Source organism: Silene latifolia, chromosome Y, assembly GCF_048544455.1.
Source record: "Silene latifolia isolate original U9 population chromosome Y, ASM4854445v1, whole genome shotgun sequence".
In the NCBI taxonomy this organism is placed as follows: Eukaryota; Viridiplantae; Streptophyta; class Magnoliopsida; order Caryophyllales; family Caryophyllaceae; genus Silene; species Silene latifolia.
This window is the reverse complement of record NC_133538.1, coordinates 106,338,803-106,358,550: the sequence shown is the minus strand read 5'-3', so window position 1 is coordinate 106,358,550 and position 19,748 is coordinate 106,338,803. Positions and strand designations below refer to the sequence as shown.

The 19,748-nt window shown below is 35.6% G+C and overlaps 1 protein-coding gene across 1 annotated transcript; it reads right to left on the bottom strand.

Moving 5' to 3' along the window:
• Positions 1 to 355: 355 nt before the first annotated feature.
• Positions 356 to 3,337, bottom strand: LOC141628686 (uncharacterized). Its single transcript, XM_074441793.1, has 4 exons — positions 2,839 to 3,337; positions 1,890 to 2,024; positions 1,283 to 1,543; positions 356 to 747 (listed from the first exon to the last, which is right to left on the bottom strand). Exons 1-4 carry the CDS (start codon positions 3,335 to 3,337, stop codon positions 356 to 358), a joined length of 1,287 nt encoding a protein of 428 aa, XP_074297894.1.
• Positions 3,338 to 19,748: the final 16,411 nt, after the last annotated feature.

Here is a 19,748-nt window from a genome sequence, read left to right as displayed (position 1 = left end):
AATTGTAAGAACGTAAATTGTCATAATAGTCAAGAGTGAAAAATTCAACGTTCTGGTGTTGCACATTATAACTGTTTCGTCCTATTCAAAATACTTCAACAAAATACATTGTAATACCAACGGCGACCAGTTGCCTTTCTGGCAGTTTGATGTCTAAACACAATACGAAACATCATGTTGTACCTCGTATTTTGCGTAGACATCCCCAAAAAAATGTACTGCTTATTAGGCATTATATTGATTATTCTAAGATGCCTTCTTCTTCTTCTTCGTCTTCTTCTTCTTCTTCTTCTTCTTCTTCTTCTTCTTCTTCTTCTTCTTCTTCTTCTTCTTCTTCTTCTTCCGACGAGGGTTCTTACAATTGCGACAACGGTGGGTGCTCTGCGAAAGGATTATGGCAGTTCCTTTTGTCATAGTTAGCTAATCGCTTGCAATTTTTACACATACGTTTTGGCTTCCTTGCCAAAGTAACTGCTTTTTCCTTCATCGACAACATTCTCTTTCCGCTTCCCTTGTTCTTGGATTTCTTTGGCGGCAAAATGGTTATCTCCTGACTAGGAGAACAACTAAGAATTTTCTCCAACTGTTGTTGTTTATTCAATGGTGATGCTAATGGTGAAATTTTCTCCTTAAACTGTCTAATTAGACTAGAAAAGTTGTCGACATCATTCTTCAATTTGCCCATGAGCATACCAACTGTCTGATGAATCTCTGACCACATTACTGACATAACAATCTGTTTTCCATCTATTATATCAACGTCCTCAGTTGCTTCACCATTACAATCGAACATTTTAGACAACCTTGCATCTCTACACCATCTTTTAACAACACATTGTTCTGGAATAATCTTCACTCCAATTGATGAGTAAATCCATATGACATGCCGATAAAGAATGCCTTTCCTCTCAAGCATTCTGCAGCTACAAGTGGCTTTCAATTTATCTAGTTCAACAATATAGAGTAATATGTTAGTTAAATCAGTCAGAAGAAAGTGTGACTGTAATACACAAAAGTGTAATTCTAACCGGCAGAAGTATAATTTTAATCAACAAAAGTGTGATTTTAACGGATAAAAGTATAATTTTAACAACCCAAAGTACAATTTTAACAACCCAATGTATAATTTTAACAACCCAAAGTGTAATTTTAATCAACGAAAGTGTAATTTTAACAGATAAAAGTATAATATTAACAACCCAAAGTGTAATTGTATTCAGCAAAAGTGTAATTTTAACGGATAAGAGTATAATTTTAACAAACAAATGTTACAGAATGATACCTGGGCAGTATGTGACCTCATAATTTATGTCCCTGTTTGCATCTCTTACAGTGGTCACCTCTAAAGAGCCACACTCAGTAAATCCTCTACTTTTACAATTGCCGATTGAGCACTTGGCCTCTTCTTGAAATTCCTCGAATACTTTATGACTGTACACTTGCGCCCCGTGCACTTCGATAGCTAGATGCGTTGATATTACAGGGAAAGTGTGTCCGTTACGATTGTCAACTGTTTTGTGTGTGTCTTTGCTGGTCCATCGCGCTGTCAAAACGCATCGAAAACTCAACTAATGTTCCTGACTTACTCTCAAATCTCTTAAAAAAACTATTTTCGCTCTCTGATCTTTGGGTTGTCCTCATAACACCCCTCATATCTAGGTCCCTACAATGAGCCATAACCCACTGCTTCCTTTTAGCGTACATTTCTTAGAACCAGTCAATGTTATTAACATTGTGTTCCCTACCAATTTCTTCCCATTTTGCATCGAACTCTGCCGCTTCAATGTCTTCATCCCATATTATGGCATTCAATTTCTTTACAAAGACTGAATAATCGTCTCTCGTCATTCCATACTAGCTTGGCACCTTGTTCATGATATGCCACATACAATATCGGTGCTGCGCTGTCTTGAACACCAATGGCACCGCTTTAAGAATACCAGGATCATGATCGGTGATAATATACTTAGGCTCTTTCCCACCCATCGCAGCCAGAAAATGGGTAAAAACCCATTTAAAGGAGTCTGCATGTTCATGAGCAACAAGCGCTCCATAGAAAGTGACTGATCGTTTATGGTTATCAACCCCGGTGAAAGGTGTGAAGGATATGTCATACTTATTTGTGGAATACGTTGGATCGAACGACACTGCATCCTCAAAAACTGAGTAGTTCCTTCTAGCGATTCCGTCGGCCCATATAGCTTTACTAAGGCTACCGTCAGAATCAACATCATAGTCAAAGAAGAACCCTGGCCTATTAACAGCCAATTCCTTAAAGTGGTCCACGAACATCTGACCGTCCCGTTCATGAATGTAACATTTCACATCTCTGTGAAAGTTCTTAAAATCATTCAAACTAGCTCCGATGTTTTCAAACCCATTAACATGTTCCTTCAAAATTTTGTAAGTCTTCCTTGCTCCTATCTTCAGCTGTTGATTATTGACAATCTTTTAGATGTATGTATTTTAATCAACAAAAACGTAATTAAAACAGATACAAAAGTATAAATTCAAAAAACAAAAGTGTTGTTTTAACAAGAAAAAGTGTAATTGTAGTAGCAAAAAGTGTAATTTTAGCAGACAAAAGTGTAATTCTAACAAAATAAAGTGAAATTATACCATAGACAAGTGTAATTTTAATCAAGAAAAGTGTAATTGTAATCAACAAAACTGTAATTTTGACAAAATAAATTGTAACTTTGACGGATATATGTATAATTGTAATATACAAAAGTGTAATTTTAACAGACAAATGTAGAATTCCAATTACTCAAACAAAGTGTAATTCTAACCAACAAAACTGTAAGTTCAAGAAGGCGAAGGCTAACTTCAAAAAACCTGGAATACTCACCCTTGAATTATAAAGGATTATCATTTTGTGATAGTCTGTTATGTTGCATGCAAACTTTTGAAACTCTCTATCTCTGGCTGATACGAGTTCATGGTTGTGGCCACTGTGGAATCTGTCAATTCTTAATTCCCCATTCCTCATGAATAGCCTAATCCTCGCTTTGCAGCCAACGCGCCTGACTTTGTGTCTCCTACCTGAGTCCTGGCGGCCACTACACTCCAATTGTCCCTTATGTTTGAACCCCTCCTGGTTGCAAACCAACATTTTAGATTTTATTTCCCCGCCACGCCATCTCTTAGCCGTGTACTTACGCACATCAAAAGCACAAGAAACATCATAAATTCTATAAAATGTCATTGCTTCCTCTATTTCCAGAAATTCCTGACCAACATAGGGGATGAACTTAGCTTCAACGTCCCTGCAAAATTCTTCCTCGTTCGTCTTTCGTTTTCCATTGTGCTCAATATTATCTGTCAATAGTGTCATTATTATCAATTGTTTTTATAACAATATTAAAGTAACCCATATATTTGCTAAAATTATATCTTCCTTGAAATTACACTTTTTGTTGTTATCACTACACTTTTGTCTGTTAGAATTATACTTTTTACTATTACAATTACAGTTTAAAAACTTACAGCTTTTCTGTTGCAATAACCCTTTTGGTTGTTAAAATTACACTTTTGTCTGTTACAATTATACTTGTTATAGAAACTTACAGATTTTGTTTGTTACAATCACACCTTTACTAGTCAAAATTACACTTTTCTCTGTTACAATTATACTTTCTCCTATTAGAATTATTGTTTACAAATTTAGAACCTTTCTCTGTTATAATAACAATTTTAGCTGTTAAAATAACACTTTGTACGACTACAATTACAATTGTACTTATGTACCATAATAATTACAATAATACTATTGTTGCCTAAAATCACACCATTTGTAGTTAAAATTACATTTACGACCATTATAATTACAGTTTTGTTAATCATGAAATTACTCTTTCATCCGTCAGAATTACACTTTTGAATGTTACAGTTACACTTTATTCGTCTTTTTACTGTCACGTTGCTGATACTACATTCACTCTTACAAATAAGAAACTGAAATATGATGTTGAACTCTACCAGATACTACATTTAAAGTTTAACTTCTTATTCACAGAGTTGATGTTGAACTCTATAATGCTGGAGTTCATGTTGAAAGAGTGGATTTACAGATATCAAATAATGAAAAACAAGCTTCAAAAATAACCTAAAATACACTTCCTTCTCATATTTAAGCAACTGTTCATATTTAAGCTAATGTTTTGATAAAAAAAAAAGATATATAACCTAACTTTTAATGAAGAAAATAAAAAAACAATCCAAAAATTACCATGGCCAAATGGAATCATTTGCAAATCCGGCATTTTTGACGTTGGACGTTGGACGTTGGACGCTGGTCTTGTTGTTTGTTTGTGAGAATGGAGGATAATAAAGGAAGATGATAAATGAAGAATGTAGGTTTTGCTCTAAATTATCGCCAAAATTATCGCCAGGAAGATGAGTTTTTTCAAATTGTGTTTTGGTGGAGTTTCCTTAGAATTGTGTTGAGGAAGGTTGTTGGATGATTATGCATGTGTTTGTGTGTGCACAGTGGGTAATAGGCAATAGTACTGACACACTCACCCTCTCTCCTCCTCAACCTATTTCCTTTTTTTTCACGCCTATATTGTGATTAAAGTAGGAAAATCTCCACTCTCCATTTTCCTAATCCAAGGGCCCTAATAAAGACTTAGGGACTCAAAAGATATTAAGGACTTAGGAGAACTTAACACTATATATATATATATATAGAGAGAGATTGAATCATGTGAGGCACCCTTCTTAGGGTGAGGCGGCTGGACACCTTCTAAACCATTGGATCTAAAAATTAGAGACACACCAGATGTTGCCACGTGTCCCCTATATAATTCTAATTAACTAACGCACACATTTTAAGTTCATTTACTTCGTCCACTCTCTCTCTCTACAATTCATCATCTTCAACCGAGCTCCTCTCTACAATTCATCATCTTCAACCGAGCTCCTCCGGTGAACTCCGTTCTTCCCCAATTTCTAGGGTTTTCTCCGTCGATTCACGCCGATCATCTCCATTTTCACCTCATTTCCCAATTAGGTCCGCTAATTTCACATTTTCCTCTTTTCTTATCTGTTAATCATGTATTTATCCTGTCTAAATTCGATTTTATTCGTTGAATTTATTGAATCAATTGTTAGCTCGCTTATTGATTGATACTGAACATTCTAGGACTGTGCTGAATAGTTGTTCACTTGAATAATTTCCTAGTAGTGGTTTTGTTGATTCTGGTAGTCGTCTTATTCTGATGTGTAGTGTGTTTAACAATATCTCAATCCTCAACACAAGAGGGATGTGTCAAAGATATACACGCCGATTAGTTTGATGAGTCCGATCGCTGATCTGGCTAAGGAAATAGGCTATCTAGTCTCCAGAGCACGATGGAATGTGGTCGTGGTTCAATTTTAAGTTTTAACCACGTGAGATTGAAGTTAATAGGTTGAAGCCTGGTTTAAATATGAAATAGAGATGATTTGCGTCCATTACTGAGAGTATTGTGTTTTTGAATCACTGTTGCATTGTGTTATGGCATTGGTTTTTGAATGGCCATGTTAAGTGACAATGTGTAGCTCACAACTTTACTTATTTTGGTTTGTGGATCTGATTTTCGGGTTTCTTGATCAATTTCTTGAATAACTCAGGCTTGAAATTCCCAATAAAAGACCTGGTCAAGCCCATCGACATGTTAAGAATGTTCGTCAAACAAACGCGATCCTTGTTTAGTTGTAAGGTATTCCCTCCATCTCATTTTATTTTCTTTGCCATTTGAGTTTGATGGAGAACTAGGTCAAGTACTCAAGTTTGACAATATGTTCTCTTAATATTCATTACTGTACAACTTATGCAGAATGATAACATGAACATCGTAGTTAGGGGACTCATATAAGGCAAATTTCACATTGTATTCAGAAAATAAATAAACCCAGATGAATGAAATGAAAAGCAGAAGAAAAGAGAGTTGAGAAAGAAAGCAGACATGGCAGCAAGAGAGGCAAGCCATTGAAAGAAAGCAGTGCCAAAACCCAAACCACCAAGTTTGATTGCATCAGAAGTAAACTTGCTGAATGCATCTTTTAGTTCATTCAAATCATGGTTGATTATTCTTTGATTTGAGATGGAAAATCATCTGTTTTTATCCTTAGATATTCCTCCTGGTTCCTCATTTTTCTGAAATCCTTCGGTGAATGAATGAATGATGATCAACTCTTTGATTACTGTGTTTTTTCTGTTGTCGTAAGCGTAGGTTAACACAAAAGACTGATTTAGAAGTGTGTGCAATACTATGTTTTGAAGCTTGTGTTACAGACCTACTTAGTATATTTACTGAAATAGAGATGATTTACGTCCATTACTGAGAGTTGAATGAGCAATTAGGTTCCACATTGATGGTTTGATTATGAATTGTGGGAGCAAGTTGAAACGAGGTTGTATATTATCTGGTAGACATCTATATGTGAATTAGCTTAAGAGTGGGTTTGGTTAGACTTGTGGAAGTGAATTGAATGTGATTCAGCGTCCATTTGTGATCCCGAGTATTCCAGCTAAGTCTGAGTTTTGTATGTTATGAAGTTTCTAGTTCTTACGGTTTACTATCAAGACACTTGTTGCTTTCATCGTTTATGTTGTCCGTGCGGTTTGTGTTGTTTGCTGTGATTGTTTCCGTTATAGCTTCATCTTTCGAGTGTTACACATTCTGTATCTGAATAGTCTGTTTCAATGCTATACCCAGGTTCTAGTTGAGTGGAAATCTAGGCTTCGTCGTTGGGGTTACATGCCCATCTTTTGCGTGTTCGGTCAAACGCGCCTTGATTCTCTTGCATTCATCTTGAGAGACCGTACAACTGTCATAGTGATTGTTTCCGTTATAGCTTCATCTTTCGAGTGTTACACATTCTGTATCTGACTTTTCATTGTTGCATATCTAAAGGCTATTAGCTTAAGGTTCCCCTTATTTGATCTTTGTTATGTACTCGTATATCTTAACGGCTATTAGCTCAAATGGGAGAGCATGTGTAAATCTTGCTCACGATTTGCACAAAGGTATGAGTTCGAATCTCATATAGCCTAGTTAATTTAAGAATCTAGTGTATTAAACTTAAATACAATAACATTGAGGATGAGTTAGCCAAATCCGTACTGAGATGTGCAAAATTGAGGAAGAGTAGAAGAAGCTCAAACTTAGATGTCCACAAACGGCGTGCATAAGCCAAAACGTCGTGCAGAGCCACTAAAGGAGCAAAGGATTACAATTTTGAGTCCTTTGTAAAGTCAATGTTAGAAATTATCTAAATTGGGTGCAATTGGACATGACAGAAAAGGCCAAAACCCAAAAGTCCACTAGAGAAATACCAATTAGGCTTTGAAGTAACAGTAGCAGTCAATAACCAACATGGGAGTCGAACCCACACCTTGTGCATTGCACAACGCTCTGCCATTTGAGCTAATTGGTTTTAAAATAATTAAATCATTCAACTAGTTTTTATCATGTGATTTGTTCCCTTATCTTTGCTCTCCCTGCCATTAGAGGAACGACTGAAGAAATTGATTCTCGAGGTGTGCTCTAGTCCTTACCTTGGAACTTTCCATTTTTTGGTTAATCACTTTCTGTTGAAAAGAAATAGTTGTCACTTTGTTATTTTGCTTTCTACTAGTATAGTTGTGTATATAGCTTCTGATCTTTTCCCACCTTCATGTTGAGGAACAAAACAAAGTCTAAGATTCACCGAATAAAGAAAAGAGCAAAATAGGTGATTTTAACCACTTATAATGATCAAGTTTCACAAAACAAGCCCTAAGATTCACCGAATAAGGTATGAGATTCATAAAATAAGGTCTGAGATTCACCAAATAAGGAAAATAGCAAAAAAGGTGATTTTAACCACTTATGATGATCAAGTTTCACAAAACAAGTCCTAAGATTCACTGAATAAGGTACGAGATTCACAAAATAAGGTCTGAGATTCACCAAATAAGGAAAAGAGCAAAAAAGGTGATTTTATGACCAAGTTTCACAAAACAAGCTCTAAGATTCATCGAACAAGGTCTCGAGATTCACAAAACAAAGTTTGAGATTCACCTAATAAAGAAAAGAGCAAAATAGGTGATTTTAACCACTTATGATGATCAAGTTTCACCAAACAAGCCTTAAGATTCACTGAATAAGGTATGAGATTCACAAAATAAGGTTTGAGATTCACTAAATAAGGAAAAGAGCAAGAAACATGATTTTAACCACTTATGATGACCAAGTTTCACAAAACAAGCTCTAAGATTCACTGAACAAGGTCTGAGATTCACAAAACAAAGTCTGAGATTCACCTAATAAAGAAACGAGCAAAATAGGTTATTTAAACCACTTATGATGATCAAGTTTCACAAAACAAGTCTTAAGATTCACTGAATAAGGTATGAGATTCACAAAATAAGGTTTGAGATTCACCAAACAAGGAAAAGAGCAAAAAATGTGATTTTAACCACTTATGATGACCAAGTTTCACAAAACAAGTTCTAAGATTCATCGAACAAGGTCCGAGATTCACAAAACAAAGTCCGAGATTCACCTAATAAACAAGCCCTAAGATTCTTTGAATAAGGTATGAGATTCACAAAATAAGGTCTGAGATTCACCAAATAAGGAAAAAGGCAAAAAAGGTGATTTTAACCACTTATTATGACCAAGTTTCACAAAACAAGCTATAAGATTCACTGAACAAGGTCTGAGATTCACAAAACAAAGTTTGAGATTCACCGAATAAAGAAAAGAGCAAAATAGGTGATTTTAACCACTTATGATGATCAAGTTTCACATAACAAGCCCTAAGATTCACTGAATAAGGTATGAGATTCACAAAATAAGGTCTGAGATTCACCAAATAAGGAAAAGAGCAAAAAAGGTGATTTTAACCACTTATGATGACCAAGTTTCACAAAACAAGCTCTCGATTCACCGAACAAGGTCCGAGATTCACAAAATAAGGTCCGAGATTCACCAAATAAGGAAAAATATGCCCACAGACACAATTGTGATGAATTGAGACATTAATGCTCTCTAGATTGTAGACTAATTACATCACAAAATTTTCGCATCAAAATCAGGGCTTTCTCCCTACTAAAAGCCTCGTGTATTCTACCACAACACAAACGATTATCAACGACTCGACAACTATATAGAGCCCAAGCAAGCAGCAGTTCACAAAGAATCGGTTTGGTTGCTCGATATAATCGTTGGGTGATTTCAAGACTAACCGTAAAGCAAGCAAGAAGACTAATTATGGACAAAATTTAACAACTCAAAATGCAAAATTAATCGCTAATCATACGTGTTAAGGACTTCACAAGCAACTCATGGCTGAAATAACCAGCGGGTAACTCCGAGTGTCAGCATACTCGAATGAAATTGATTTCCCGTTTGGGAGAGGGTGGCCACCATTGACAAGGCAATCGTTGTAATTGATACGCTTGAATATGCGAGGGTCAATGAGACGAGCAGAGCTAAACCAGCCACAGTGGATGTGTATGTTAGAAATGTCACAACCCGAGACGCAGGCATTGATGATTTCAACGGTGTAGGTGGGTATGCCGGAGGGAAGAGGGGCTCCAGGACTTTGGGTGACAATGATATCGGATTCAGTGCACTTGTTGGTATCTCCCGTAAACGAAATGGCTTGTCAACTGGTCTTTTGGAGCTATTACACAAAAGAAGATAAAGGGGAAAAGGTTGTTTAGTGAAATGAGGAAAGGAAAAATCTTGGTCAATTAAAGGCATACAGAGAATATTAAACTAATTAAAAGAATGATGCGACCAATGTCTTTTACACGGTCAAGAGAAGGATTCTTCGACACAATTAGCATTTTCAAAGTGAGAAAAACAGAAAAGCAAAGCCAATAGAAAGCAATGTGTGAAGTTAGATACCGCAACATGTTCATCAAAGACACCAAATTCAACAAATTTCAAAGTGTCGTTTCCCTCAATTATACAAATAAATATCATGATTAAACTAATAGTAACAATGAACATCAAACTAACAAGTACAGTAACAAATCTCAAACACGAATCACAAACAACGATGATCACATTTCAAATCATCGCTCTTTGAATCACGATTCTAAACTCGCGAATAAAACGATCATCAAACAAGCAAAAATCAACACAAGAACAAAAATCAATGCAAAATTAATCAACAAAATCAACAAAAACTTGGAGAATATTCGAATCAAACCTGTTGTTGAATCTTAGCTAATTCATCGGGAGACATACGCCTAAACATAATTACGATTAACCAACTTTGATTAGAATGAATTTCGTCTTCTCTACCAAAAGTCTTTTTATTTCGAGTCTTTGGTTAATCAAGGGCTAATTCAATAACTAGGTGAAGTTAACCATGATTTTACAGTAGTGGACTTAAACAAGTGTATTAGTCCTACAAGAAAAAAAAAAGTAATACAAAAGGAAAGAAATCAATGTTACCGGATGCGTAGAGCAGGGAGAATGTTTCCCATAGATATCGGGACTTTGGAACCGATAAGCGGTCATGACTGTCAAAATGACAGTATGTAAGGATAATCGATCCTCTAAATGCTTAATAAGATAGCGCGATGAGTTCAGCTCACCGGAGGGTAGCGCGATAAGGTTTATTTCTAGTTGACGTTAATAAGGTAGTAATTTGGTGAGACCGGCCGCCTCGCCATAATGAGGTGCCTCACCGGATCCGGCCTCTCTCTCTCTATATATATATATATATATAGGTTAATTCTCCTAAGTCCTTCATATCATATAAGTTCCCAAGTCCTTATGAGGACAATAGGATGAGTGGATCCAATGGATGAGATGAAGAGAGGAGGGGTTTTGAGGTGGGAAAAAAAAGGGAAAAGCGAGAAAATAGGAGAGAGGGCATGCAAGTAGTACTGTTCTCTGCCAAACATCAGTACACAGTGGACAAAAACCAAACAAATTGCATGCCTTCCCTCGTTTCCTCTCAATTCCCTAATTTTCTATCAATTCGAAATTCTCTCTGGTAGAAGCATAACAAAAACCAAACAAATTCATCAAAAAACCCCATTTACTCATCCTTAATACCCAACAAACCATGAAAACACAGCATCAGAACTCGAAAAATTCATTCCTAATTTCACAACGTTAAAAATCCTTGGAAAATTCATCCTTAACAAACCCTAACTGATCATCACTTTTATTACTACATATGGATGATACGCAGATTATAGTAGCCGTCAATGGTTAAAATTTTTAGTAAGATTATGTTTGATTTATCGATATCATTACCTCATTATTGTTGAAGATTCATCTGTTATTAATATCATGATCTTTTAATATCATGCACTTTTTATATCATGAACTTTTAATGTTTATTATCAATTGTTTATTCATTTATCGTTAATATCACGAAGTTTTAATTTGACGAATTTATAATTGCCAATATCATGAGGTATTCAAAATGGGTATGTTAAGATGTATAACTTCAAAAGTGATGCAACTTGTAACTTCCACCAGAAGAAATTACATATTAACTGGTTGTAGTTCATACATTTTATACTAAAAGTTGCACTTCGGGTGCATTAAAGTTACACATATTTTGCATGGAGTTGTACATGATGGGCATTGAAGTTGTACACAACCTGATTAAAGTTTCACATTTAGTAGGAAAACTTATTGTAGCTGAAGTTATTCAATTTTTTTTAAATGTATTAACTTATTTTAGGTGAATATGTCATTATTGAGAAAACTGATGCAAATTTTGAGGCATTGAAGTTATAAGTTAAATAGTGTAAATTTTATTCCGTATTGAAGTTAAATACATTCTCTATGTTTATTTCGACCCATTATGTATAACTTTAATACCCATTATGTATATAACTTCAATTGCATTATGTGTAACTTCTGTGGTATTGTGTGTAACTTTAAAATGTATAACTTCAAAAGAGGTAACTTCAAGCAGAAGTTATACATTTTGTACTAAAAGTTGCACTTCGGGTGCATTGAAGTTACACATATTTTGCTTGGAGTTGTACATGATGTGCATAAGCTTTTATTGGCCCTAACTATATAACTTTTAATTTTGAGTTTCAATGATGATACATTGAAGTTATACACAACCTGATTGACGTTTCACATTTAGTAAGAAAAACTTATTGTACCTAAGGTTATTCAATTTTTTTTTTTTTTTTAAATTTAACAAATATGTTTCTGCTTGGAGATGATGTATAACTTCTGTCAGAAAATGTATAACTTCTGTCAGTAAATGTGTAACTTTTAAAAATGAAGTTATACACTTAATATAAGTTAAATACATCTCCTAATATACGTTAAATAGTGTAAAATCTTATTGCTTTTTGAAGTTAAGAACATGTTTTACGTTTATTTCGAACCATTATATGTAACTTCAATACCCATAGTGTGTAATTTCAATAGCATTATTTATAACTTCAATTACATTATGTGTAACTTCAGTGGCATTATATGTAACTTCAATAGCCATTATATGTAACTTCAGTGGCATCATATGTAACTTCAATTGCATTATGCATAACTTCTGTCAGGTAGTGTATAATTGTGCAAACTGAAGTTATACACTTGCAGGCATTGAATATTAAGGAGTCGCGCAGAAGGGAACAAGTCAAGGCAGGGGGTGCACAAGTGCACAACAGGGAAATAATAGAATAACGAGGGTTGGGTGTAAGGCACGAATCAGGTTATTTATGAAGGATGGTGTGTTGTTAATCGACCGATTTCATGAGGTGCAAAATCACGAGCTTATATTTGTTAAAGATAGAGAATTTCAAAAGTTGTCGCGTCACATAACAGATTTTCACAATTACCTGATCATCCATAGCTCAAGGGTCAGTAAAATGTATTATGTCTGACCTATTGACATATATGGTGAATAATAATTAAATTGACAGTTGAATGGATATATTCGAATAATATTGAGCATTAAAGTTTTTCATGTGCACTTGCAGTTGAGGATAGAAGCAACAAGGACGTACAACTTGTGTAAGGAGCATGTAAAAGGGTTCGAGAACATTGGTGCAACTTAAACTGATTTCAAGAACTTTCACAGAGATATGAAATGCTTCATCCATGAAAGAGATGGACAGTTGTTCATAGACCGGTTAAAGATTATGGCAGAAAACAGGGAAGGTTTTGATTTTGATTATGATTTGCACGAAGATAATAGGCTACGTAAGGCAGTATGGGTTGACGGAACTGCAAGAAGGAACTACAACATATTTGGTGATGTAGTGTCATACTACCCAACTTACTCGACCAACAAGTATGATATGATCTTTATAACGTTCACCGGTGTAGATTACCATAAGCGGCCAGTGACATATGTAGGGGCACTTATTGCAAAAGAAGACCACGAGTCATTTCAGTGGGTTTATAGCAGATTTTTATTTGCTATAGGGGGGAGGGGGAACCCCAATATATAATCACTGGCCAGGATCCGGGCATTATTAAGGTCGTCCTCCTTAAGTTAAAGACAGCGCACCACCAGCTTTGTATGTGGCATATCATGAATAAGGTGCCAGCTAAGTTCGGCGTAGCAAGGAAGGACTATAAGGAGTTTCTAAGAAATTGAATGACATTATATGGGACGATGACTTAGAAGCAACGGAGTTCAACATTTATTGGGCTGAAATAATGGAAGCACATGGACTTGGCAACGATGATGGGTTTACAGAAACCTACGATAAATGAAGGCAGTCGGTGATGGCGCAATACAGGGAATTCAACGTGTGTGTGGGGGGGGGGAGGTCATGCGGACCACTCAGAGATCAGAGAGCATAAATAGTTTTTTTAAGAGGTTTGAGCAGTAACCGGGTATGTTAGTTGAGTTGGATGTGTTTTGAGAGCGCTATGGACCAACAATGACATACGTAGAAGAAGCTTGCCAATGATTGCTGACACTCATCACCAAAGACGGCTACCCATCTGGCTATTGAGAAACATGAGGCAGAAATGTATACCCATGAGGTTTTCAAGGTCTTTTAAGAAGAGGCCATATATTCTATCGATATATGTAGGAAAGGTGGGTATACCGAAAAACATGGACCAGAGGTAACTGTCGTTAAATATGCATACAGAGAAAGGAGCTACAGCGTGGAGTACAACCCGGGTAGTGATATAGTCTGGAAAGTACTACCCATTGAAGTTACACACAACTATATAAGTTCAAGTGTAAATGTGAATTGAAGTTGCACACAACTGTTGAACATCAAAAGTTGGAAAAAAATGGCAATAAAGTTGCACACAATGCCATTAAAGTTACACACAAATGTCAATGAAGTTGCACACTATCGAATATAACTGAAATGAAGTTACAAAATATAGTTCTGAATTTACACACTGTATTGGAATGTGTTTTATTTGGATTTAATCCAGGAACCCTTGTGGCACATTATAGCTGTAGAATGTATGAAAGAAGCATATACTATGGATTTATTCGTCTGGCGGGAAGAAGAAAATACCAGAGGTGTTCATTGCCAAAAGATTGACAAACAATGCAGTCCAATTCAATATGTTAGATTGTGATGGGAAACCAACTGAATTTGTTGATATCGTTGACGGAAAATAATTTGAGATGTCGATGTTGTGGTTCGAAGTTCACGGGAGCATAGGTTTACCTCGTGGAACGGGAGTGGCTGAAGTTGAGAGCCTCAGTACTTTAATTCGAGAATTTAAGGATAAACTTTTACCGTTTACTCAAGCAATGAATAAATAGCCGGAAATTGAGCAAATACTTTGATTTCTGTCGAGTGCCGAGGTAAAAATTTTGCCACCAAAACAATCCAAAAATAAGGGGAGCGGTAAACGGATCATGTTGGGTAAGAGCAAGGCCATTGCCTTAGGAAAAAAGCCGAAACACATGTGTAATAACTGCAAGCAAATTGCACACCATGACAAAAGGAACTGCCCAAAGAAGAAGAAGAAGAAGAAGAAGGAGGAGGAGGAGGAGGAGGAGGAGGAGGAGGAGGAGGAGGAGGAGGAGGAGGAGGAGGAGGAGGAGGAGGAAGGTGTCTAGGAGTAGTCAGTATAATGATAACTCCGTCTCAACAAATTATTTACGCTTTTTATTTGTTGACGGTATTTTATTAAATGGTAAATAAACTGGTGAGACGGGTGGAATATTAATAATTAGACAATGTCATTTTGGTTGTAACTCAGCTTGAACAATGATTTACGCTTGATTTTGGGTTGTCATCCAGCTTGAACAATGATAACCAATTAGTTGAATTTACAAAAGCCTCGAGTTGTAACTTAACAAGCATTAAACAAAATATTGTGCACCTACAAAGAAGGTATTATGTAATTTCAGTTGAAAGATGTGTAACTTAAACTCTTAAAGTTATATATCATCTGTTTGAAGTTGCACTTGAAAGTTAAGTTATACACAATACTAATGTCACTAATTATTTTCATCAAAGTCAGTATACACAAGTTTGAAATTACCCAGGTTTTTAGTTGAAGTTACACGTAACGCACTCGAACTTACACTGGATGTATATTGAAGTTATACCAAAAGACATGATAGAGTTAGAAGAAGTTTTAACACTACCTCATAAAGAAATTATACATACTATGTATAACAGTTACGCAAAACCGGGTTAAAGTTACAAAATTAACAAATCAAGAAGAAGTGTTTTTAAAAGATACACATCATGTGAAGACATAATATAGCTACTTCCTGTTTTGGGACAATATCTTCGTAATATTTCGACGAGATTCAACTTCTTTCAATATAAAGTCTTTATCAGCTACAAGAGCATTGACCTTGTTCAAAACTCCTTCTCTTATAACATTCTTATCAGATAGTACGAGGCTCGTTGCCAACTGGATGATCAAATACCTACGGTTGACCTTCCTTTCAATGTCGGCATGACGTAAACTTTCACCCTTGTATATTAACATGTGCATAATTGTGAAAAGCCTAGACTTATTGGTATGAATAGACTGCTTCTGCCATAGAAATATTACCTGACGAAATTTGAAATTAGGAATTAATTTTCCTCTTTCAATCTTTTTAGACTCCATATAATCGCTCATTTTGCCAGCCTGCACAGAAAATATTAACATGAGAAAAAAATTCATCGAATACAATTCAAAATCACCCATCATATAAATGGCAATCTACTTATAATTATTTTACCCGCTTTGCATACGTCTGACTTCTCCCAATCAGGGTAAAATTTATGGTCAAGGAGATCAACCGTATTTGATCTGAAGTTGATACATATACATGCAAAATGTCCTTGAATGTTAATAAGGACGTAAATTAAATCTGCCTTCAATTTGAAATCACTTTCATAGTCATGGATGAAGACGCCCCACATGCTATATAACTTATCAGTGATCTGGGTGTCAAGATCAGGGTTTTGCAACTGGGCCGAGATAATGTCGTGTACATTCAGTTCAACTGAAACTGATTTATTTTAGAATTATTAAATAAAACAAATTGAAGTTGTACATAATGGCATTGAAGTTTCACAAACAATAATAGAAGTTGCACACAATTACTTTGAAGTTTCACACAATGGCATTGAAGTTGCACACACTAGCATTGAAGTTTCACAATGAATTGAAGTTGCACACAATGGCATTGGAGTTGCACACAATGCCATTGAAGTTGCACACATTGGCATTAAAGTTTCACACATTGGGTGTTCTCAGTTATGTAATGCCATGGAAGACATCACAATGGCATTGAAGTTGCTTATAGTAGGTTGGAGTTGCACGTGCATACTAATTAAAAGTTGCAAACGAACGACTAGATAATATTATTAGAGTCATACCATATGACGTAGGCCAAAGCAAGCCATCCTTGCATCATCCATGTTCTCCTCTGTCTCCAACAGGTTAAGCAACATCAACCAGCACTCAATCACCACATTTGACATCGATGACTCGGGTAACATGGTAAGCATGTCTGAAAGTCCATAGACCTTAATTAGACTCTTCTAATTAGTATACCAAATTACATCTTAATTTAGATATTTTAGGATTTATGTAGCATGCATGAAAATATAAAGTCAAAAATGAGAAGAATAGTGATTTCCTTACAGTTCTTATGGAAAAATAAGTACAACACTTGTTGTCTTATAGAATATCTACAATGCTTGGCAAGATCCTCCAAGAACTCAAGACACCAAAGTAAGAGTCCTCCTTTGAGTTGCACCCAAGAACAAGCCTCCAACAAGTATCCGGTGTATTAACTAGATACACCAAATACTCCCCTTGAAATATATAATATTATGTATTAATAACTATTAGTAATAATGTGAGTATATTAGATTTCTTGTTACTAACTCTTAGTAATTACTTCTAATATTTTAGAGAGATAATGTTATTTTTTGATGTAAAAATACCAAATGAAACAAGTAGATAATTGTGGACAAGGGAATTTCATCCACACAATGTTTCTTTTCAAAAAAACATTTTTTACATTTTGAAACAGTCTCCGCTAAATTTTTAGATGGAATTTAGAAACAAATTTCGGAGATTTCGGATTCGTGTGAGATTACGTGATAAGAAGTTTAAATAATTTCATTAGAAAAACACCCAACCCCGCCCGTTGCAATCTAGGTTGCACGAAAACGGACACGGACACGGACACGACACGACACGACACGGGACACGACACTTCGAATTTTTTTTAGGACACGGCAAGAAAATAATCAATATATATATATTAAAGGAATTTGAAGACCATTATAACCAACCTCTTAAATTTGGTCATTTAAAAACCACAAAATCATAAAATGACAAAACAAATATAATTAATATCAATCAAGTATGAAAAAAGCACCATTAGTCCATTACACACAACATACATATATATTAAATTAAAAAGCAATAAGTAACAACACGGTGTACACACACCATTAGTACATATCACGTTGTTGGGCCGTGATGTCAAGTCCTATAACACCAATGAAAGGCCAAAATTGAAAGAAAAACCCTACTCTTCCCCTCATTTCAACAACTAGATGTCATTCTCTAGTCTGCCATCACTTTAGATCTAGGTCTTCTCACCAACTCACCAAATCATAGCCATTAATGACCAACCTTTATTCAAACTCTACCCACTCCCACCGATTAGCCCTATTGACGCCGGCAAGTCAGAGGCCACCTCCACTGACGGCTCCTTACGTACATATTCCAACAATATTGTGTCTTAATTAAACACAATATTGTGAGTCAGAGGCCACCTCCACTGACGGCTCCACTGAGGGAATAAACTTGTGCAAGATTTGTTTTGTTCATATTGTGTGTAATTAAGACAAGGATCTTCGTTTTTGCATAGTTTTTTTAGGGAAAAAGATTTTTGCATTGTCAGATATAGTCAATTTTCTTGGGTTTATTATTATTAGCCGTGTCCACTATGACACGGGCCGTGTCCGTCGTGTCTTGGCCGTGCCCAAAACGTTTTGGATTTTAAAAAAACCGAAAAACCGGTCTAACGCGTGTCGGACACGTTTTTAGGCGTGTCCCTCGCGTGTCCGTGTCGGACACATTGTCCGACACGCGGACGCTATAAATTAGGCGTGTCCGTGCAACGTAGGTTGCAATAACGACCTATACTAATGGAAAAGGATGGCTATTTTGGTTATAAGCACATGTGAGAAATGCAACCGTTGTGTTAATTATCAACATGTGAATTGTTTTTCTAAGTCGTTTTAATGCATATAACTCGTCGAGTGATTTAGCATAGGAGTTCATTCGAAAATAGAAAATGCAAACAAATAGAGGGATAGAAAGGCTTACGCTTAGCATAAGATAGATGAGCAAACTTTAGTGGTTAACGAATAAAAACAAGTACAAAACAACCTACGACACATGACGTGGTACACGGCCTTAGACCTCGGAAAACGTGTATCTTGGGGGACGGCTCACGACCTAACTCGTCCTTGGGTCGTTCCTCGTATTGCATGCACATCGCTCAATTTTATAGAATTAGACGTTATCCAAGTCTAACTAAATAAAATCAAGGTTTTATTAAAACATCTGACTCGAAAAATAAATAAGTTAAAACTAGCTAATTCTAAGTTAGCCAAATTGACTTATAAAATGAGTTAGACAAAATAGCAAATTAAATACGACCTATTATTTAAATCGAGTTCAAAATGCTAACAAATTAATGACGACCGCTATTTATGAAAATAGGATCGTCAAAAATTGAAGTTTTAAAGAGAAAAAAACGAAAAAAAAACGAGAAGATCCGTGTTACTTAACACGGTTTTCGAAGCACACTCGGGTCAAAAATTGTCCATATTTAGTGATCTAGTGTAAACGGAAGGATCATAAGCATGCACTTCCGCACTAACGAGATATTAGTGAAACAAAGAAGGATTCAATTAGAATTATAGAAGTTGTAGATTTCATTTAAATGTTAATTAGTTCAATTTATGTCCGAAAATGTCTAATGAATTGGAGATTAAAAAAATTGAATCAATCATCGATTTAAACATATTATTTAGCAAGTCTTGCCTCGAAAAACGTATCATGACTGTTGTTAGAAGAAAACAAAAAAAAGAGGCAAATGCCCAAGTGGAAAAAACATGACACACAAAGAATATAAAAGACCGTTTCACGAATCGAAATAAACTCATTTCAATTAATTGCCCTCTTCCAACACGAAGATATGTCTATGAGCGAGGCATATCGATCACTTCAGATGAATTAAGCCTTTTAAACTCGAGTCAGCACAGGTGTTTGAATGGTACTTTAACTCATACTCTTACTACACTAAATTTCATT